Genomic DNA, 23,577 nt, shown 5'->3' with positions numbered 1-23,577 from the left:
TTAATTTAAGATTCATGGGATATGTAACTAGAGTGAGTGGGACTTGTTGGGCAACAAGTGTGACTTGTCTCGGATGCAGCGGCTTCACTTAGAGTCTAAGATACATGGAATCGCGCGATGTGGTTGTCCTTTTCAGCTGTGTCGTGCGATGTCTTTCCATGAGATATTCCATGCTTGTTGACAAAAGAAAATTAAATCAAAGCTTCCTCTAGCTTGTTTCGTAGGGTAGTAATAGTTATTTTTTAAATAATTTTTGTATTAAAATATATATTAATAATATTTTTTAAATTTTTTAAATTTTTTTTATATTAATACATCAAAATAATTTAAAACACTAAAAATATATTAATTTAAAATTAAAATAAAATAAAATAAAATAAAATTTTTTAAAAAATATTTTTAAAATACAAAAACAAACATAAAATTCGACATGTCAAGAAATGTGCCTGAGTGATAAGATAAATATTATATTTTAAAATATTATATATATATATAGACACACACGTTACATAAACAATAACCCGTCACTTGCTTTTCTATAAAAAGAAAAAAATTGACTTGACCTGGTCAGCATCTAATTAATTAGTATGAGAAATGCCAATTAATCTAAGTTTTTGTCATTAAACTATGTACTAGTTATAGATAATATGAGTTTGAAAGCTAAATGGTTGTATTTAGTCACTAATTATTTATAATTCTTCTTTAATCCTCTAAATATGCTTGATAACAATGATAGTTGGACGGCGCGAAGAATCCAAGGTCATTCTTTTCATGTCTCCGAAAATGGAGATAAAATATGAATGTAATGTTTTTTTGTCTCCGAAAATGGAGATAAAATATGAAGCATGTTAAGGAGACCAAAATTTAGAAAAAGTATTATGATAATTTATGTTTAATTGAATGTAATATTTTTTTTAATTAATTATTGGAGAGTATATAATGATATTTCATGGATTTTATGTTTTAATCAAAATTCAATATTATTTTTTAAAGATTAAAAGTATAAACTGAAATAAATTAAGAAGAATAATTCGTGGTTTAATATGAGAAAAGCACATTTCTCACTCTTCTCTTGCTTGTAGCTAGCATAGGTGTACGAGCATTCTTTATATAAATATAATTTGTGTTGCTCATTTTTTTTTTACAAAAGGGTCAAGGTGTGCACATATTTTCATTAAATTAACTTCAACCATGAATTTATTTAATAAATAGCATTATATGCACTTTTCTGCTTAAATTTTAAGGATAACCATTTAAACTTCAAGATTTTATTTCTCACACATACACATATAATTTGTGGACTTTTCTCTTTATTTTCCAGGTTATTTTAGATTTTTTGTTTTGTTTTCTGAACTTAGATCAGTTTAGTTAATATTTAGACAATGTTGTAGTTTGTTTTTAGATTAGATTACTGTTAATGATATTAAGAAATGATATTAAGAAATGATCACAACATAGTTTTTCTATAATTTATTTGTAATTTTACAGCTTTAGAAACTATATATATTATAATTTAGAGTCTGAATGAGAAAATTAATTTTATATCATAATTAATAAAATAAATATACTTTGTCATGTTATTTTTTTTTATTTACATTGAGTGTTCAGACCAGTTTGGACGTACCACAGCTAATCCTTACAATTCATTAAATAAGCAAAACACTAAAAATATAATAAACATACATATCACAACTCAAACCTGTAACAGTGAAAGAACGCCTTCTTTCGCCCATCGGCCGGGGGGGCGGGTGCAAGATCGCGCGATGAGCTTTGTTTTTTCTGCACCTACTTTCGCCCATCGGCCGGGGGGCGGGTGCAAGATCGCGCGATGAGCTTTGTTTTTTCTGCACCTACTTTCGCCCATCGGCCGGGGGGGCGGGTGGGTGGGGGTCCGCACGACTCGCTAGCTCATACGATAAATCATGTTAGCTTTATAAGTAGCCAGGTGACAAAAAGATAAGACAATGAACGAAAAGCCAATATTCCTTTTAGGGATATATTATTCGAACCCTATAAATAAGTAAAAAGCAAAGCTCCCACAAGCAAGAAGAAACCCATTTCATTTGCTCTGCTTTTGCTTGTCCTAGAAAATGACAGAGTTCTCCAAGATCCTCAGAAAGATTGATACTGAGAAGAGGCTGTCAGTTCCTATCAGGTTTCTCAGGTCTCTTCCACCTTTCAAACTAGGCAGCCATGCCGTCACCTTTGAAGCTACAGACGAGAAAGGCGAAGCTTGGACCTTTCAATGCTCCATACGCAACAGAGGACACCCGAAGCCAGTCCTCCAAAGAGGCTGGGTTGCATTCGTTAAGAGCAAGAAGCTACAAGTTGGTGACAAGGTCAGGTTTATTAAACATATGAACCGAGCAACTGCAGCAATCTCTTACAAGGTTCGTGCTGAAAAGGCAATCAAGATCTTTGGTGCTACATTTGGCTAAGCACAGATCTAGTCCATTTCCCTAATTAATAGCTTTGTAAGTCAAGCTATGAAATAATAGTGCCGGTTTCATGCACTGGCTTGCATGGTTCTTAATCGAGTCTCTTTCTGTACTTTTGCATTTTACTTCTCCTCAGTCGTAATTCTAGTCTACTAAGTTACCTCGGTGACTTCAATATTCTCATGCACCAGACAGGAAACACTTGTTATTAATGGTTGGCTTGTTAACTATATCCAGTAGTGAATGAAATGCAGCCATGTTTCCCGCTTAGGGGATATGTTAGATTTCTAAGCTGGGCGAGAAATTAATGGGATGCTAAAGACTAAGAAGTCCAATGAAAAGATATGAGACTAATAAGAAACAATGCAGAGAGAATATTTACATATCCAAATTTAAAAAAAAGATAAATAAAAAAGCTATATTTATAATTATAAAATGAAATATTATATTTTTTTTTAAATCTATTTTTTTTACCTGGGCTATCCACTTCTCATGCAAGGGTACGTATTAGTAGTAATGTGGTATATGTGATTGCAATGGCGGAGCCAGGAATCTTTTTTATCCTGGGCTACGAACAAATATTATTGAATAGATATTTTGGTTGTTTCCATCACTTTATTAATAATGCATGGAAAGTTTTAATTTCATGTTTAAAATTATGATATCAAAGTGGGGGTTTGATCATCTTGAAATTACACCTCTTGGATATTATAAATTAAAAGATAAGCTAAGAAACTATACTCTATATTGATGAGAGTTAAGCGAATTATAAAAAATATAGTAAATATGTAAAATATCATGAAGTTCACTTAAATATTTATTTATTTATTTTTATTAATGTAGATATCTGGATTAGCTTATATATATCTTGACTAATTTTATATTCGATCAGGGAATCCCGTCACAAATCTATAAAAACGGCACTCGTGCGGTTCATTTCTTTATTGGCTTATAATGGCGCTATGGTCTAGGTGATGGTGAGAAATGGTGGGCGCCTACAAAACAAAGAAGAAGACCAATACACCCTCGGGCCCTACCACATGCATATTTTTATGACATTCAAGTTCTTACAAAAATAGTCTTATGATTCTCGTTGCGATAATCTGATACTTCACATCTAGGTGATGAGATGCTGTTAGTTTTTCATCCAAAATTGTCAATTTTTTCATTAAAATAATGTTGCTTTTTTTATTTATTATTGATCCGATTAGTTCCGACAGGTCACTAAAATTCCGGTCACATTGAAATGATTTGTCCGTAATAATATTCAATTAAAAAAAAAACCCACCCCTAATCTATGCCTTGAATTTTCCGAATCAATCAACAAAGCCATAGAAAATCCTAGAAATTTATTCAATGAGAAAAAAGAAAAATTAATGGGATGCTAAAGACTAAGAAGTCCAATGAAAAGATATGAGACTAATAAGAAACAATGCAGAGAGAATATTTACATATCCAAATTTAAAAAAAAGATAAATAAAAAAGCTATATTTATAATTATAAAATGAAATATTATATTTTTTTTTAAATCTATTTTTTTTACCTGGGCTATAGCCCACCTTAGTCTTCTATGCTCCTCCGCCCCTGTGTGATTGCGCTCTTGGATATGAAATGTGAATTATTTTGCATATTCGGCATCTTGACGAAAGAAAGTAACGATGTTGGCTTAAATCCGTTGCCTTATTGCCTCCATAAGAGGTATTATTTCATGTTTAAAATGATGATATCAAAGTGGGGGTTTGATCATCTTGAAATTACACCTCTTGGAATAGAGAGATAATATATAGCTAGGGTTTATAAATTACCTGAATCCTCCTCGACTTCCTATTGACGTAGAATATTGATATAATCATAGAGCATTAATTGGTGATGAGGAGGCTTGTTGGTTCGATCAGGGAATCCCGTCACAAATCTATAAATTTGGAAAAGGTTGATCTTCTTCGATTAATCGACTGTACAAAATTACACGAGCAAGAACACAACAGCTAATTACACTCCCAACATCAATTTCTATCTACAGTACTTGCGCGCAATGGCTATCTACAGGTTTCATCAACACATAGATCTTGTAAATAAGAGAGCTGATCCATTGACCCCGCGCAGGACTAGCAGTCTGGAGTCCACATATGTTCCACAGACGACCCTAGACAAATCAAACATCTCAGGCGGAACTTGCACACGAATTTCTTGAACTATACTGCTTGGTGTAACATCATTTTGATTAAGGTTGTCCCCGAGACTCATTGTCACCTCAATGTCAGCTGAAACAAGTTTGGCCACAGGAAGGCTCGATGGAAACTCCTTATACGGGACAAGTTTCCTCCATTTTTTAGCTGACAATTTCTGGGCTAAAGAATCTTGATTGTTTGGTTGCCCAAAGGATAACTTCTCTGATGTCTTTTCCTCCTTAAGATACAACCGTCTCCCGGATGTCAACCGGAATACAGAGTTTACTTCCAATTTCCCAGTTATACCACTTTTGTCATGAGGCCAGTCTCGACCATTCATCACTGTGAAGCCAATGTCCGATGTGAAGGAAATACTAGTATTTAATTTTGATGCTCTATTTATAGTTAGATAAACATCACCAATCAGGACACGAGCAGAAGGCTGACGAAGGGTCAATCCTATTTGTCTCCCAGTACAGTATAATAGATGACATTTTCCTGGAAGCAACTCCAACCAGTTCTGCACATTGAAATAGAGCAGAAATTTCAATATTAAGTAACCTTTGAGAATAACAAGGCCTCGATCCCGAGCTCATTGGAGATAGATGGTAAAAGCATAATCAATCAATAAAATGTTTCATGTTCTACCAGAAGGAAGAATCCAAAGAATATTGGCTGCTGAAGAAGTACAAACAACAGCTAAAGAACCAAATAAGTTTCTAGCTTCCTTTTCTTTCTATTGTATCAATGCATTTAGCAGTTAGACCATTTCACATAAAGTGTTCACTTAACAAAACGAAAGAGTAAATGGCAAAGAACAAGTGATCATAAATTAGAAGAAGCCTTTGAAAGAAAAGGGGATGGATGATACAAGTTATAATATCTTTAAGGCAACTAGACATAGACCCATACGACTCTTTGGAGAGAGCAAGAGAATTAGTGAATCTACAAAAGCTACGAACAAAGCAGATAATTGCTAACCTTTGGCCTTGAATGAGCATTCAGCATCTCCATCAATTCGATAAAATAGGAAAGCCTATTACGCTATCACATCAAAATTCACCAGTCAGTTTACATTGTCAATGTAATGGCATTGCGAGCTGTAAACCAACACCAGATATATATTGAGTTTACATGCAAACATTTAGTAGTTCAAATAGAAATAGAAGCACGCTAAGATATCTTTCAAGTAACAGGAAATTAATTAGTAACGCTAGTTGTTCCATCTCATTCTTGTGCTTCCCTAGAAAAACAGGGTACTTTATAGGTTCACAAAGCCTCTGATAAATGATCAAGATGCATGGTTGCGCTTCTCTATGCTCAGAATATGAAACTTTCAAAAATTCCAGCTAATAACTCAAGGCACTGGCTTCAAAGAGTCATAACCGATGAATCCATCTGAATGACAGTAGAGAACTTAGAAATGCTAATTGTAGACACACCTGGGGCTGCTTATAAATGTATTCCTTCTGTAATTCGAAGACATTTCAAGATGATCAAGATGCATGGTTGCGCTTCTCGTTGTCAGTTTGTCGTGAGCACCACTCTATCACCAAGACATTTCAAACAAGAAACTTGAATTTAACAAACTAGAGCTAGGTATATAACTAGAGTTGAACTTTTAATCATTCTTTTAAGCTTTATTTTTGTCTCTTTATAAAGTAGATAAGCAATTTAAATTAAAGTAGATAAGCAATTTAAATTTTGTTAGAAAATGAAAATGTCTAAGCTGCCATTGGATGTCAGTTAATGTTTATTTATTAACTTATAGTTATGTATTAAGAAATAACAATCATTAAAAAATCAGCTTTGATTTACTTATAGTCATGTAGTTAGAAATTGATATACTATTAAGGAAATATATTATTAGCATTTCAAGTGTTTAGAGTTTCTATGATCAAAATAAAGTGGCATAAGATATTAAGGTGTATAGATTATGAGTGATTTACGAAGTTTACATTATTCTTTAATGTTTTGAAAATAAAAAATAGTGAAAAAAGGGAGGATAAGCTTTCTTTTCTTTACCAAGGTTTGTTGATATTTACAAATTAGTAATTTCGTATGGAGTTATGCTATAGTGATAATATTGTATTAAAATAAAATAGTCAATCAAGAAACTTTAATGTATTAAAATAAACTAGTCAATTAGTAATTTTCACATGGTAAATTGTAATGCTTTCAACTTTATTGAAACTACAGTGATAGCAAGCGAAAGCAAGCGCGGCGCCCTCTATAATTAAAATGATTGATTTTCTATTTAACAAGACTCTGTTTTTTATCCTTTATAGCTGCAATATAGAGTTTGAAATTGAGATGATAGTTATTTTTTAAAATAATTTTTATAAAAATATATTTAAATAATAATTTTTATTTTTTATTTTGGCACATTAAAATAATAATTTAAAATCATTAATTATCAATTAATTTAAAGCAATTTTTTTTTAAAAAAAACAATTTTTAAACATAAAAACAGACAAATTCTAATCATCAAACATGTCATGAGGCTTTCGGGGGCGGCCATTTATGGGGTGATGTTGAAGCCTAGGTGCCTCCCGGGTAGTACAACATTAATTGAAACAGAAATTTGAATCGAGAAAACTAAATTTAATGAACTAGAGCTGCGCATATAACTAGAGTTAGGGCTCATATCCATCCAATTAAATATACCAATAACGTACTTATAATGCTAATTATGGAAGTTCTTTTCTAAGCACTTGCTAAATTTCCCCATTAGTTGGAATCAAGAATATTAAGTGCTTTGAAAGGTGGAGGAGACGGGTTTCATTTGCTTTTGGAAAAACAAGATAATTAAATAAAGAGAAAACACAGGAATACTTGGAACAGCACTTGAGCAGGGGATCTCAGACGAGAGATCCAAGCGCAGGCTGAAGGTAAGGTAGACGATGAGGTTGGCTGGCTCATCCCAAAGGAATGCAAAAGAATGGCTTGTGATAATAATTTCTGTGATTTAACTTCTTAACAAATTCCTTGAGATTAGCTTGTGATTATGTGTGTGTGTGGAGCGTAAGCCCAATGATTAAAGACAGAAAAAGGCCTGGATCTTAATCCAAATAAAATAAGCTCATATCAGACTATGCCCAAAAGTTAATGTCAGACCCCAAGTTAAAAGCCACGAGACCTTCCCACTGACTGAAACTATAGTCAGAGTATTGTAATAATATTTCAGAGGAGGGTTTTTTTTTTCACTGTTAATATACTACTCATCGTTTCACATTTCACTATACACGTTATATTTCATAGATTTCCTTTCTTAGTCCCTATAACTTTGGCCTTCTTGCATTTTGATCACTGAACTTTATTTATTTTCAAACACTTCTTGCAAGTTATATTGACATGATTTTGTTTATTGTTATCTGCTTTGATTTGCATATTCTCGCATGCCCAATGTTTCCAATACATCGATAAGTATTCTGACATTGAATTAGATACCAATTTTACAAAATAAAAAATAATAATAAAAACCTTATATTCTTAAAACTAAAATTGAAATATCAAGGGTCAAAATTGATTGACATTTGAAAAAACCTTCCCACATGTTTACTATTCAATAGGCATGGAAATATTTAGTTCGATCCCATAAGTTTCACTTTTTCATATTTGGTTCAACTTATTTGGAATTTTTATGTTTTGATCCTCAAGTATTTTTTACATTTTAGTCTCTAAATATATGAAGAGAAGAGAGAAAGTAATTAAGAAATATCAGCCACATAGAACTGTGAATCTTGTGTCTTTGAATTTCTCTTTAAAAGAAGAATTCAATGGAAGTGGTTTATATCGTTAATAATACCAGGTAATATTGTACACCAAGGTGCCAAAATCATTCTTGATTTGGTTTAATTTTGAGATTTTTTTGTCTAGTTAAAATATGTTTTTGATTATTTTTAGTAAAAAAAAAGTTTGAAATTTAGGTTTAAAAGAATAAAAACATGGATATTGATTTTTTAAAACCATTAAAATTGCCTTTTACGATCATAAAATATTGTAAACGAATGTCATGACATGTTGTTAGTATACATATATATATATCTATCATCATCGATTCTTTGTTATATATACATACATATATATATATATATATATATATGTATGTATGTATGTATGTATGTATAACAAAGAATCGATGATAGAAAAGACAAGTCTTTGTTTGGACAACATTCGTTATTAAACTTATTTTGGTTTGAAGAAATTATCATGTGATTTGCACGTTGCTTCAAATTTTGTTCTCTTTGGCTAAATGAGATATTGTTTGAATGCATCTCAATTTCTCAAGCATCCTCGTACCCATTAATTTTTGTTTGTTTGCATTTTAAATTTATATGTTATCGTGGTTGAATGCCATCTTAATTCAGGTTATGGAGTTGAATGCCATTAATTTTTGTTTATTTGCATTTTAAATTTATATGTTATCGTGGTTGAATGCCATCTTAATTCAGGTTATGGAGTTGAATGCCATTAATTTTTGTTTATTTGCATTTTAAATTTATATGTTATCGTGGTTGAATGCCATCTTAATTCAGGTTATGGAGTTGAATGCCATTAATTTTTGTTTATTTGCATTTTAAATTTATATGTTATCGTGGTTGAATGCCATCTTAATTCAGGTTTATTGAGTTTATTTTATAAAACATTATTATTTTAAATAAAGTTTTTTACATAATATCATTTTAGATAAAAAAAAATCATTTAATAAATTTTACAAACAGCTAGATGCACCAAATAAGAATGCACTCGAAAATGCAGTATAAATAATTTTTTTTTAAATAATTTTATTTTTATTTAAAATAATATATATATATATATATTTAAATTTTTTATATACTATTTTAATGTATTTATATCAAAAAATATTTTTTTTAAATAAAAAAATTATTTTAAAATATTTCTACATAAAAAATACTTTAAATTATTAACACTACCGCAATTTTAAATAAACTCAGACTGTACTTAACCACGTCGGATTTGATATCTATAATAAATGTGGGAATGATGAATCTAATAACTTGCCTGGGAAGTCGAAGTGACCTTTAACTAACCACCGGGTTGTTTTGGAGTGGCACGTGGTCAGTTGCTTAGTGGAAGACGTTGGGGCCCTTGCGGGTTGATCCATATTTTCCACACGGAAGGATGAGCTGTCTAGCACCATAAATGCGTGTGAGAGCGAGAGGTGGCACCATGGCTCCTAAACTCTTCTCTTCTTGTGGCTGTAATTAGGTCCTTGTGAGAGGTGGCACCATTGAATCCTAAATTGCAAGTTATATTTGAAATAATTGGATAATGAAGATCTTATTCTTTTTAGGAATTCATCTTCTTCTTTCTTTTCTTACCAACTGAAACATTAATTGCTTCCTACATTCATTTGAAGCTATTCTATTACAAAGGTCTACATAGCCGACATGCTTACAATTTTCGTTTATTAATTACCCCAGGCGACAAGTCAATTTACTTCACTAAACAATGAATCCTATCCATAAGAAAGGGTATTTATCACAAGTACGAGTGAGATTTATTGGGTTTTTTTTATTAATATAGATATTTAGTCAATTTATATGTATTATTATTAATCTTATAGATTCTAAAATTAATAATTATATAAGTTTTCGGTGGTTATCATATAAGCAATTAAGAAATCAAACCTAAAATTATAAAAAAAAAAAAATTTTAAGTTATTATCACTTTACCACTGCCCGTAAAATTTATTATGAAATATCATAAATCCCATAATCATTTTATAATGGATTCCATGGAGTTTACATGAGCAGGTCAGTAATAAGCTTTGCTCATGTAATCCTCTCGCAAAACAAATTAAGGTGATCCGTTAAGTTGCTATTTAGGGTTGCCGTAGTACTTGTGTTTTATGATTTTCTGAAAAAAAATGATGTATGTTTAAATTGTTTTAATATACTAATTTTATAAATAAAAAAATATTATCATATTTTTAAATATCTCGTGAAACTTGATAAACATGTGTATATAATTGTTTTATGATTATGAGTATGTTTATTTTCAATTATGAAAAAAAAATACATTTTCAGTATTTAATATATAAAATTTAATATCTAATTATTGAAATGGTAATCTGTATTTACAATCCCAGAATAATATATAAAACCGTAAAATTCCTTGAAAACTATGCCTCACGACCCTTGCGTATTAAGCAACTTAAGCTACCAATCCGTCACTAGAGGGTCCCACCCAACAAAGATTCTCACGTGCTTTGACTTCTCGTCATCAAGATGGCTGCTACTTCTAGGAATCACAAGTGCCCCCTCCTTTCTCCACTACCATGTGCCCAGAAATTGCATTTTGGAGATCCAAAACATGATTAAAGAACATTGCATTAACCTTAATCAATAATTTAGTATTTATTTGAATTAATAATATGATTTTAATAGTTTTTAATTCTAGAATAATTAGTATTTAGTACAACGTGAACATGGAGCGTGTTAATCAATGTGAACACAAAAATAATTAAGACGTTAAGATTAATCTCATTAATTAGCAATTTGACTACTTTATTATCATTTTTGGTAAAAACAAATCCACTACTTTTATTCAATTGAATTTCTCAATCACATAATTTAATCTGAATTATTTTTTAATTTTTTAATTTTTAATTTTTTTACTAATTATGTATTTAATATTTAGTATAATATATTTTTTATTTGAAAATATATCAATATTTTTTTTAATTTATTCAACATTAACTTATAAAAACTATTAGAAAACATTAATTTAATTTTTTTATCAAAAATAATTTTAAAACATATCTTGTTGTTACCTATTTTAAGGATGCCACATAAACCAACAACAAAAAAAAAAATCTTTGATCGAGTTAGGTCAAAACAAAATGGGGTCAAATGATTTGGTACTCTATTTGATTTATCCTCTTTTTTTTAAGGGTTTTTGAGTTTAAGGTATATTTAAAAAATATCATTTAATTTAATTTTTAATAGTTTTATTACATAGAAAAAATAAGTTTTTATCAAAGAAAACTTAAAAAATAAAAATAAAATATTTTCTTTTTAGTTTGCATGTGTAGCCTATAATTTTCATCAAGATAAGCTTGGTCATGATAATCTTGCATTGCAGGATTATGAACTAAAATTATAATTGCCGTCAAGTATCTATTTTTTAAGAATTTGAGTTGACGAAAGCAGTTAAGGGAAGTGTTCAATAATTTATGTAAGTGAATTGTCATGAATTACTAGAATAAATCACATGATAGATGTCCGAAGAAACTGCTGCCTGTTGTGCCGACGACACCCCTTTTAAAACATATCTTAACACAGTTATGAACACAGAGATAAAACACCGAAAGCAAAGATATGCGGCCAGTCTCGTACAGAACCTTGTCGTGCGATTTCGCACGATGTGCATTGTCTTTCGTGTTGTTTTTTTCATCTATCGGGCGAAAACAAAGAAAATAAATATGCCCAGGAGAGAAGGGGTCAAAGACTTCAGGGTGTACGAAAATCACAGTTTTACCATATTGTCCCTAAAAAAACATCATGTTAATATTTCTACAGTGATTTTTAAGGTATGATCTACATGACACCTCCAAGATATACTTTTACTAGATGTCATGCATGACACCTCCAAGATATGCTTTTACTAGATGTCATGCATGATGTCATGGGATATATTAATATTTAAAATAAAAAAACACACACACGCAACATCTATAATAGTTTCAAATACACCCATCAAACTATAACTTTGTCCATAAATTCTACATGTCCAATTCTACAATGAAACAATTTACTATAGTCAAATGGGTTCATTTTTATATCTAAATTTATTCAAAATTTATACAATCAAAGTTTATGTTTTATTAACTTGGCCGGTTTTCTTTATTTTTTCAGAATAAATTATTAGGGTTTAGGGATTTCATATTATAGACATTCAAAATTTATACAATCAAAGTTTATACATAAAGAGAGTTTAGGGATATAATTTAGAACTTAAGAAACCCTTATCTCGTATATTTTTCTCTATACATTCCGTCATGTAACTTCGTAAAATCAATCGATTTTGTATAATAGTGGTTCTGATGTGACTCCAGGCCTCTCTTCTCATTGTATTTTTTGATAATATATATTTTTTTAAATTTAAGATACATGGAGTATGTAACTAGAGTGAGGGACTTGGTGGCCTCAAGTTTGAGTTGACTCGGATGCAGCTTCTTCACTAAGATACATGGGAATCGCGCGATGTGGGGTTCTTTTTCAGCTGGGTCGCGCGATGTTTTTCCAAGATATATTCCATGTTTGTTGACAGAAGAAAATCAAATCAAAGCTTCTAGAACTGTCAAAGGAGAGTTAGCGTTCAACATGTCAAGACATGAATGTGGGTGAGTGATGATATATATATACATATACATATATATCATCACTCACTCACATTCAAGTGTGTGTGTGTATATCATCACTTACCCATCTTCATGTCAAGTATGTATATATATAAACACTGATTACAAAAACAACATCACATCACTTGCTTTTCTATAAAAAGAGAGTGAGAAAAAAAGGCTTCACCTGGACAGCATCTATTAGTATGAGATATGCCAATTAATCTAAGTTTTTGTCATTAAACTATGTAATAGTCATAGATAATATGCGTTTGAAATCTAAATGATTGTATTTAGTCACTAATTATTTATAATTCGTCTTTAATCCTCCAAATATGCTTGATAACAATGACAGCTGGACGGTGCAAAGAATCCAAGGGCATTCTTTTCTTGTCTCCGAAATTGGAGATAAAATATGAAGGGTGTCAAGGAGACCAAAATTCAGAAAAAGTAATATGATAATTATGTTTTTCCTCTTTTATAGATAAAAAAATTATTTAGTTAGTTAAATTTTAATTTTATATAAATTAAAATAATATGGTTTTTATTTATTTTATAGGCACAAATTTACTTAACAATAATTTTAATTAAAAATATATTTTTTAAGAAAATACAATTAACATTGAAAAAAATTAAAAACAAAAACTACAGTAAAACCAGATACAAACTTAATTGCTTAAAGACACTACCGGGAAAAATTAATTACAATAAACTGAGTAATTGAATTTTGGTTAAAATTCTATCTTTTATTAGTATTTTTTTTTAATACAATGGTGAGACATGAGTTCAGAGTCCAAGCCGTCGCCTTAGCATGTCGGAGATCGCGCGATGTGGGAATCGAACGATGTGACTCGGAGATCGCGCGATGTGGTTTTTATTTTTCAGCTGTATCGTGCGATATTTTCCCAAGAGATATTCCAGGTTTGAATATTCAATAGAAAACCAAAGCCTTTAGAAGTGTCAAAGGAAAATTAGAGGTCAACATGTTGAGATACGACGAACTAGTCATTAACCCGTGTCATGTTGTGTTGCGTATTAAATTAATTTTTTTAAATGTAAAAAATATTTAAATATTAACAATGTTTTTTAATAGAAAAAATAATTTAAATAGTGTAAGGATTAATCTAATATAACTTGATTGACTTTATGTATATTCAAAAACAATTTATGTAACTCTTAAAAATATAGTTTGATTAAATTTTCTTCAACATAATACTTTTTTAATATTAAAATAATAATTTATTAGATTGATTTAGATCAATCTAAATTAACATCTCAAATCAATAACCTAAGTTATGAAGCTATGATAATTTTATAAAAAATAAATCAAAATAAATTATAAAATTTAATTTTTAATTAACTCAATGCTAAAAGATAAAATAATTTTAAAAAAATCAATTTAAAAAGGGCTTAAAAAACAACCTTATTAACTTGTCAAACTCATAATGCGGATCATAAGATTGAGATAACTCCAAAGAAAATAAATAAAAATAAATTATAAATTTTAATTTTCAATCAGCCTATTATTAAAGGATAAAATTAAAACAATAATTTTAAAAAAACATAAAAAAATCAAGTTAATTAATTAAACCCTTGATCGAGTTATCAAACTAAGATAACCTCATAGAATGAAAATTTTTAAACATAACCTGATTTAAACATGATTAACCTTTCAAATTTATAACTTTGATCATAAAACTAAAATAACCTAGTAGAAAGTAAATTAAAATTAATTATGAAGCTTTATTAACAATCATCCATGTTAGATCTAGTATTAAATGATAAAATTTGTAAAATAATTATTAAAATATTAATAAAAAATAAGTCAAGTCAACCCAGATTAATCCATTAAGCACTATCTCTAGACTTCCGGTCATGAGATAGGGTAACCTAATAAAAAATAAATCAAGACAAATTACAAAAACCTAATTTTTAATTAAATATAATATTAAATGACAAATTTAGGAAAAAATCAAATAAAAAAATAAATTAATTGAGTTAACCTGTTAGAACCACAACCTGGGTCATGAGATGGTGAGATGGTAATAACTCAAACAAAAACAAATTCATTGTTGAAGAACAAGTGACCTAAATTATAAAATTAAGATAAGCCATAGAAAAAAACAAAAAAAAAACTCAATTTAATAACGATTAAAATGTCAAAACCCAACGATCCAATATTAAATAATGAAATTAAAAAAAAAATTACTTTAAAATAACATAGAAAATAACTTAAATCAATTATAGTTAACTCGATAAATATTTTTTTCGGATTATAATACCAAAATAACATAATAGAAAGTAAACAAAATAAATTACAAAATCTAAATTTCAATCATTTCAATATTAAAATAATTAATTAAAAAAAAATTAGTCAATTGGATGAACTCATGATTGATTCATATAATGAGAGTGTGATAACTCTTTAGAAGAAAAATCTAATATTAAAAAAATAGATTGAAAAAATAAAAAAAAATAAAAGAGGAAAAATAAAGAAGCAAACTACTATTTATTTCAAATAAATTGTGATTTGTGATTAAAACACCATCTTTTTTAATTTATTGTTAATATATGTGAGTTTGAGTGTGTTTGTGAAATAAATCTCATATTTATAAAGAATGAAAATGGAAAGCATATTACATATATAAGGAATAACCTGATAGCTTAGCTTTTTTTGTTTAATTGAATGTAATGTCTTTTTTTTTTAATTATTTATTGGAGAGTATATAATGATATTTCATGGATTCTATGTTTTAATTAAAATTCAATAGTATTTTTAAAAGATTAAAAGTATAAACTGAGATAAATTAAAAAGAATAATTCATGGTTTAATATCAGAAAAGCACGTTTCTCACTCTCCTCTTGCTTGTAGCTAGCATACTTGCACGAGCATTTCTATATAAATATAATTTTTGTGTTGCTTATTTTTTTTATTTTCATTAAATCAACCTCAACCATGAATTATATTTAATAAATAACATTATATGCATTTTTCTGCTTCAATAATTTAAAGAATAACCATTTAAACTTCAAGATTTTATTACACACACACACACACACACACATATATATATATATATATATGTAATTTGTGGACTTTTCTCTTTATTTTTCAGGTTTTTTTTTCGAATTTAGATCAGTTTAGTTAATATTTAAACAAACTTGTATTTTATTTTAGATTAGATTACTGTTAATGATATTAAGAAATGATCACATCATATTTTTTCTATAATTTATTTGTAATTTTACAGCTTTATGAACTTTTTTTTTTTGTACAATTTAGAGTCTGAATGAGAAAATTAATTTTATATCATAGTTAACGGAATAAGCATAATTTGCCATCTCTTTATTACGTCACATTGTTGACTTCTAGGAACACGGATGTAAGATCGATCGCGCGATGAGCTTTGTTTTTTTGTACCTTCCATGGCCCATCGGTGGGTGGGATCGCACGACTCGCTAGCTCATACGTACGATAAATCATATTAGCTTTAGAAGTAGCGAGATCCAAAAAGATAAGACAACGAAAGAAAAGGCAATATTCCGTTTAGGGATATAGTATTCGAACCCTATAAATAAGTAAAAGGAAAGCTCCCGCAGGCAAGAAGAAACCTGGTCATTTCTTTTGCTTTTGCCTTTGCTTGTCCTAGAAAATGGCAGAGTTCTCGAAGATCCTCAGCGAGACTGATACTAAGAAGAGGCTGTCAGTTCCTATAAGGTTTCTCAGGTCTCTTCCATCTTTCAAACTAGACAGCCATGCCATCACGTTTGAAGCTACAGACGAGAAAGGCAAAGCTTGGCCCTTTCAATGCTCCATCCGCAAGAGAGGACAGTACCCGAAGCCAGTCCTCACAAGAGGTTGGGTTGCATTCGTTAAGAGCAAGAAGCTACAAGTTGGTGACAAGGTCAGGTTTATTAAACGTAAGAACCGAGCTACTGCAACAACCTCTTACAAAGTTCGTGCTGAAAAGGCAATCAAGATCTTTGGTGCTACATTTGGCTACGCACGGATCTAGTCCATTTCCCTAATTAATACGCTAGCAAATAATAGTGGCGCTATGGTCAAGGTGATGGTGAGAATGGTGGGCGCCTGCAAAACATAGAAGAAGGCCAAATCCACCCTGGGGCCCTACCACATGCATATATTTATGGCATTAATGTTTTAACAAAAAAAGCTTTATGATTCTCCTTGCGATGATTTGATACTTTATATCTGGGTGTTGAGGAGATATTGTTAGTTTTTCATATAAAAAGATGGATCTCTATTAAATATCGGAGGGACGACATTTTTTAGGAGGCGAATCTCGACAATTATAATGAACGTAATTGTTAAACAAAATCCAGAGAATATCCAATATACGGGTAACCGGGTCACTCCTGGAGTTAATTTTTTTATTAAAATAACATTGCTTTCTTTTTTCTTTTTTACTGATCCCATTAGTTTGTACAGGTCGCTAAAATTCCGACCACATTGAAATGATTTATCCATAACAATCACTCATAAAAAAAAAAAAACCAGCCCTAATCTATGTCTTGAATTTTCCGAATCAATCAACAAAGCTAGGTAGAGTTTAACAGCTATAATCATTCATGACTGAAGCCATTATCACAAGCGAAATAAAGATTACATGACATTTAGGTTATAATTTTAGAGGTGTGTGCTCGTCTGGTAATATATAGCCATAGCACCATTTTAGATCAGTCGGAATCTAGAGGATGGTTCATGGCTGCAAAATCGATTGAGCATGAACGTACCAAAGCAGAAGCTGTTCCCCTGCTGATGGTTTTATCTTGACCACCTCTGGCTGTCTTCTTATTACGGTTTAGCCAAGTTCATAGTAACCTAACATGAGCCCAATTCTTCTTTTGTTGCAAAATATGTATACTTGTCAATATTTCAGAGGGTGCGGTAAATGAAATTATTTTCATAGCGCATTTAACTCAGAAATCTTTAGAGAGACCAAAAGAATTAATGAATCTACAAAAGCTACGAGCAGGTTGTTCGGATAATTACTAACATTTGGCCTTGAATGAACATTCAACATCTCCATCAACTCGATAAAATTGGAAAGCCTATTACGATATCAGTTTACCTTGTCAACCTAATGCCATTGTTAGCTATAAACCAACACCAGATATATAATGAGTCTACATGCAAAGATTTAGTTGCAAGAATAGAAATTGAAGCACACTAAGATATCTTCCAAGTAACGGGAAATTAATTAGTAACACTAGTTGTTCCATCTCATACTTGTGCTTCCCTAGAAAAACAGGGTACTTTCTAGGTTCACAAAGCCTTTGATAAACGATCAAGATGCATACCTGTGCTACTCTGCCCAGAAAAGGAAACTTTCAAAATTTCCAGCTAATCACTCAAGGCACTGGCTTGAAAGAGTCACAACCGATTAATCCATCTGCTTATAAATGTATTCCTCCGTCATTCGAACTGCAGTTGAGCCAAGGCCACAGCTGAAGATATCCATGGATGGCGCCACCCACCATCTTGGTCCACACAGAAATGGATGCCTGAGGGCATCCAAACAACTGCAAAGCAAATCAAAATAGTCATCATAGATGCCAAATCTATCTCAAATTAATTCAGATTCCATTCAATATGGTTACCCTCGTGCTATCTTTACTATTGTCTAATAAGAGATGAACTGATGAATACCTTATTCTTTTGGAACGTTCGGTTGCCAACCAAACAAGGATAAAAGGTCCCAACCGGCACCACAGTTAGTATCTAGAAGAAACAAAAAACAATCTTTATAGATATTGTGAAAGGTGTAGCTTAAAGTATGGTAATTTGCTTTCGTACTACTTACTTGGAGTCCAACATTTCCAGATGGAGAATTCCTACTGAGGATTTGCAACAAAAATTCATGCAAGCATGAAGGATCCTTTCCCTGCTCTCGTCTGTAAAAGAGAAATTTCGTAACACAATTAACACTCAATATGCCAGCACAACTTCCTAATTAGGATCAGTACCAACACATGATGAGTAGTGCATGATGATACTATAAGATTTCTTTTTTCATAATGAGTAAATAAAGTGACTGCCAATGTCCGCTCTTCAAGAAACTGGTAGAAATTAATGAAGAGAAACTTGAGCTTATCAAGAGACAAAATGCAAGTCAACAAAAAATGCACCAGGTTCTGGATTGATTAATCCAAAAGCTTTACAGGAAAAAAAGAAGGGGGACTAGCATGTTATACCTTCATGAGGAATGATCAGAACTTGATGAAAATTAATGGATCCATGAGTTCCCGCAGCACCATTTTTGCCATCATAAATCCTACACATCTTTTCAACAGGGATGAAACAGAATTCAGGACACCAGGATCTCTGCTAGCAGCGCTAATTGGATACACTTTTAGGTCTATCTATCTATGCATATCTCATGTCAAATGTAATCATCATCTGCCGTCTGTCCATGTTGGTGTCCAATGTGCTACTATTTGGACCATCCTCGTAAAAGTCAGCAGCATTCCCTAGTATCCCCCCCTGAAAAGTTGGAATTTCAGAAGTTTCACAAAGTAAGACATCAATGCAAGAAAGAAACAACATGTTACACAACGTAATCAATGAAGCAGTGCTTTATAGCAGAAGTTATGGAGCAGAAAACAGTGGATAGTTGTACCCATGTGTGGGAGGTGCACTCATTCAATGGTGCTGCTTTATTCATGTCTTGTTTCGTTCCTCAATATTTGTGCTAACAGACCTTTCCTCAACCATAAGTCTAGAACCACCAAAATTTCCCATTATTCAATGCAGTTGAAGAGGTACCAAACTTTCGAGGCAGAATAGGAGAAATAAAATTTGACTTCAATAGATAAACTGAGATTGTTGTGCATCAAGTGTTGTCATATCAGAAAGCACAAATCAACAAGAGTTTTCCTCAAACGCCCTTCTCCTTAAAGAATCTCTTTCCTTATTCTATATATATCAAATTTAATTCTAAATTCAGAGAATCTAAAAAAAAAAAAACAGCATAAGAGGGGGGAAAGCTTGCATTTACTTTAATATGTCTATCCACTGGGCTTATATGCACATTCTCCAGCCTCAACTCTGTATCCGAGAGTCCACGGCTGTGCAAGTAGTTAATCTTAAGTAAACAAAACAAACACCTTACACTGTAGTTGTGCACAACAAATGGCAACTATTTGCGCACAGATAATACAATTAAGATATACATACTCCAATCAAGAGATCCCTCATCAATTTGTGTGTTTTTTGCAACTGCCGAGAGACAGCAGGTCCTCCCACCGTGTCATCTCCCACCCTCCTGACAGATTCCTCATCCAATGCCAGAGTGGTTTCCAAGGTAGGAAGCCAATCTGATTGTTGAAGCCAATGTCCCAAAGAAAAACTACCATGATACTGCCATAAAATAAAAGGGACGAGATAAACTTTCAAATCCCTAAACTCGCAAACGGAAAAATTGAAATATGGGAAGAACTGCTTCCACACGCAACATGCAGAGAAATGAAGGCTTGTCCAAGAAAAACAGAAAATCTCCAACAGGGGTCTCCTAGAAAGACTAACCTCCCTAGCATAAATAACTAAATGGCTTCACACAACGAAACATTTAATGCATACGCAATATCAAAACCTTACACAGAAACAGAACATACCCCATGTACCAGAGTAAACGAACCACGGCCGCTAGAAGGTGAAGAAATATAACCATAAACTTGCATCGAATAAGAATGGTACATAAGTTTACGGCGAACCAGCTTCTTCAATACCTAAAAACTCCAATATTCAAAACCTCAAATACCAAATAAAGAAAACTCCAAAACAAAGCCCCAAACCTCTATTGCTCGCATTCCTCTACGTTTTGCTTGAGTACTGACAAGTTTCCGAAGCACACCTTTAATGTTATGCAAAGGGCTGCAATTCCACATTATACTCATCACCTCCAATAATCACACAATATCACAAAATCGAATAAGAAAAGAAAGCTAGCCTATTAGAATCCTTCACTATTGCTTGAAAAACCACCTCATCCACCTAAAAAAAACCCCAATTCAGTTATCCATGCCAGAATTAGCAGTGCTAAGAACAATCACTTTTGGACATTAAGCACTATTCTTAGTGTTAATAACCGAAAATCACAACGAAATTAACAATATTTAACAGATAAAGATTTTTTAAAAAAATTGATGTAGAGTTTTCTGGCTTACCCGGCCACCAAGGCCAATACTGACACGATCAAGCACCTTAAAATCAGACATCTTGAACCTCATAACATCTCATCCTCCTCCTCCTCAATCACACGTCTCCTTGCGATTCCAACGGAGCCACGGCCTTACTCGGCGACGAACACCCCAGCACCGTCCCCACTTCTCTCCTAGAACAACTGCTTCTCGTACAGATGATAATACCATTACTACGTTGTTCAATCAGTTTCATCGTCGACAAATTATCAGAAAGAGAACAGAATCCGACTCCATATATTGCCGCCGTCGCCGCCGTCAATCGATCAATCCGTTACAGCTCTAAGAATATTTTTTGATTCAGAGAGGAGATGGTTAGCAGAAGGAAGGACAGGAAAGTGTGAAGAAATAGAGAAGAGAGTGAGATGCGTGAAGGAATCCGGAGCCCTGGGCTTGGCTCGTGTCAACTTCTGGTTTTCCGAATATCTCCTACATTTCACCTTCTGTTATTTTTTTTGCCTTTTGCGTACGGTGCACGCTCCTTTCTCCGCCACGTCACTTTTCGTTGTTTCCCACGTTTTTGTTTTGGAGCTAAGAAGATAATTATATTATTAGACTGTTATCCTCAAGGTTGTTAAACCCAGAATGTCTAATGAATTCAGTTGAGAAATTCGTAATTCGTAGTTTTAAATTTAAATGAAAATATAAATCTTTCCTCATATACAAACTTAATTTCTTTCTCCTAAGAAAACCCTAAACTGAAAATTCTATGGGCAAGTGGAAGCAAACAACCCAAAGGCTTTGTGCTAGTTATTTAGATTTTCTTAGCTCTTAAATAAACTATAGCAAAAATTATAAAAGAGTTGTTTTAATCACCCTAATCAAAATAATTTTTTGATAAGGATGGTTGTTATTCTCTTCAAAATGTTATTAGAGTTTTGACATATCAGATATATAAACAATTATAAAGAGATTCATTATATGTCTTACTAGACGAGTGTTTTAGTTTTTATTTTCAATGGTAATTAGAGAATTAATAAAGTAGTTTTTGAAGAATAGTCAATGGTTTTTTTAATTTGTTTTTATTAGCAGTGTCAATTAAAATTTAAAAAGAGTAACTTAAAAATAAAATTTATGTAACTTAGAAATAAAATTTATATATTGAATAATCAGATAAACTTTTAATTTTATCGTGTTGATTATTTCTTAATCAAGATGACTAATAGCCGATACTTAGTACCTAGTAAGTTAAAGTAACTAGTGATTGATAGTTATAATAGATCTCTTTGTATAAATTTAACAACTCTATTATGCTTAAGTAGTTTTTTTGAGAAAATGCTAATATCTATTAGAGATATAAAATCTAAAAATATATATAATAATAATTCTATCAACTTGAAAAGATTGATTCTTTTTTTCTAAAATTTCAATAAGTCTTTATATAGTTCATGATTTTTTTTCTTTTTTCTTTTTTATCAAAGGGAGGACCCAAATTCCTCCTTTTCTTATAGTATTAAAATATCTTTTATTTATTCAAGCAGAAAAAAAATCTTTAACTCATAAAAAAAAAAGATCTTTGACTTATCACTGGGAAAAAGATCTTTGACTCATCAAATCTTGTTGTTCAATATAAAACATGATAAGATTATTAGAGCCACATGTATTTAGGTTCAACGTTTGACTTGTTTCAATGATGTTGAATCTTATAATTCGTCAAATCCATGTATATTTGGGTTCAACGCTTGACTGAACTTAATGATGTTGAGTCTGATAGCTTTCTAGACCGATTTATACATGTTTGGGCTTCGCACTTGTCTAAGCCTAAGGATGTTGAGTCAAGTAGCTAGCCAGACTCATCTATATTTAGGCTCAAAAGGATGTTAGTTCCAACAGCTCGCTAAACTAATATATGTTTAGATTCAGTACTTAACTGAATTCAAAAATGCTAAGTCTGGTAGTTCACCACACCGACCTATATATTTGGGCTCAGTGCTTGGTTGAGTTCAAGAATGTTGGGTTAGTTAGCTCATCAGACCAATACTTAAAAAGATACTGGGTGAGCTTAAAAAGATACTGGGTGGTAACTCGCTAGATTTATACATACTTAAACTCAATACTTAATTAAATTTAAAAATATTGAATCTAATAATTTACCAACTAATATATACTTAAGCTCATTACTTAGCTATACTTAATGACATTAGGATATCACCTTACCTTTATTTCCTTAATTTGAACATGGTTTTTAGGTAAATAATATGCTGATCTATCACTGAATTGAAAAACTTTGTAAAATCAAAATATTTTATGTATTCAAAACATTTTATGTAACTTAATTACATAAATAACAACATTTCACTTGCTTTTCTATATAAAAAGCTAAAATTGGCTAGACTCGCTTAGCATCTATTAGTGCAAGAAACGACAATCCATTTAATTTTTT

General features: G+C 31.3%; 2 protein-coding genes across 6 annotated transcripts; one reads left to right on the top strand and one right to left on the bottom strand.

Annotated features, from left to right (window-relative positions):
• The first annotated feature begins 2,090 nt into the window (after nucleotides 1-2,090).
• Nucleotides 2,091-2,438, top strand: LOC105113790 (B3 domain-containing transcription factor NGA4-like). Its single transcript, XM_011010114.1, has one exon. The coding sequence runs from the start codon at nucleotides 2,091-2,093 to the stop codon at nucleotides 2,436-2,438; it is 348 nt and encodes a 115-aa protein (XP_011008416.1).
• A 1,919-nt stretch (nucleotides 2,439-4,357) lies between these two features.
• LOC105113789 (probable plastid-lipid-associated protein 14, chloroplastic) lies at nucleotides 4,358-21,699 on the bottom strand. 5 transcript variants are annotated; one of them, XM_011010110.1, is made up of 9 exons: nucleotides 21,162-21,699; nucleotides 20,945-20,988; nucleotides 20,790-20,868; nucleotides 20,610-20,723; nucleotides 20,173-20,355; nucleotides 19,191-19,479; nucleotides 18,800-18,890; nucleotides 18,646-18,717; nucleotides 18,001-18,518 (listed from the first exon to the last, which is right to left on the bottom strand). In XM_011010110.1, the coding sequence occupies exons 1-6, from the start codon at nucleotides 21,222-21,224 to the stop codon at nucleotides 19,363-19,365; spliced, it is 600 nt and encodes a 199-aa protein (XP_011008412.1). In that variant the 5' UTR covers nucleotides 21,225-21,699; the 3' UTR covers nucleotides 18,001-18,518; nucleotides 18,646-18,717; nucleotides 18,800-18,890; nucleotides 19,191-19,362. The 5 variants fall into 5 exon arrangements, with proteins under 5 accessions (XP_011008411.1, XP_011008412.1, XP_011008415.1 ...); XM_011010113.1 differs by lacking the exons at nucleotides 18,001-18,518; nucleotides 18,646-18,717; nucleotides 18,800-18,890 and adding an exon at nucleotides 19,616-19,714 and having other exon boundaries at nucleotides 19,393-19,479; nucleotides 21,162-21,698; XM_011010112.1 differs by lacking the exons at nucleotides 18,001-18,518; nucleotides 18,646-18,717; nucleotides 18,800-18,890 and adding an exon at nucleotides 19,994-20,063 and having other exon boundaries at nucleotides 19,401-19,479; nucleotides 21,162-21,697.
• Between the last annotated feature and the right edge of the window lie 1,878 nt (nucleotides 21,700-23,577).

The sequence above is a fragment of the Populus euphratica genome, unplaced genomic scaffold (assembly GCF_000495115.2).
Source record: "Populus euphratica unplaced genomic scaffold, PopEup_1.0 scaffold455.1, whole genome shotgun sequence".
NCBI lineage: Eukaryota > Viridiplantae > Streptophyta > Magnoliopsida > Malpighiales > Salicaceae > Populus > Populus euphratica.
The sequence above is the reverse complement of the archived record's forward strand: the minus strand, read 5'-3'. Positions and strand labels throughout refer to the sequence as shown.

Bases quoted from the DNA above. Each gene is read 5' to 3' on its own strand.
- LOC105113790 (XM_011010114.1), top strand. From the start codon at position 2,091: ATGACAGAGTTCTCCAAGATCCTCAGAAAGATTGATACTGAGAAGAGG.
- LOC105113789 (XM_011010109.1), bottom strand. From the start codon at position 18,415: ATGACGGAGGAATACATTTATAAGCAG. The intron at 5,127-5,587 runs GTTAGCAATTAT...TTCAATGTGCAG, and splicing joins ATGCTCATTCAAGGCCAAAG to AACTGGTTGGAGTTGCTTCC.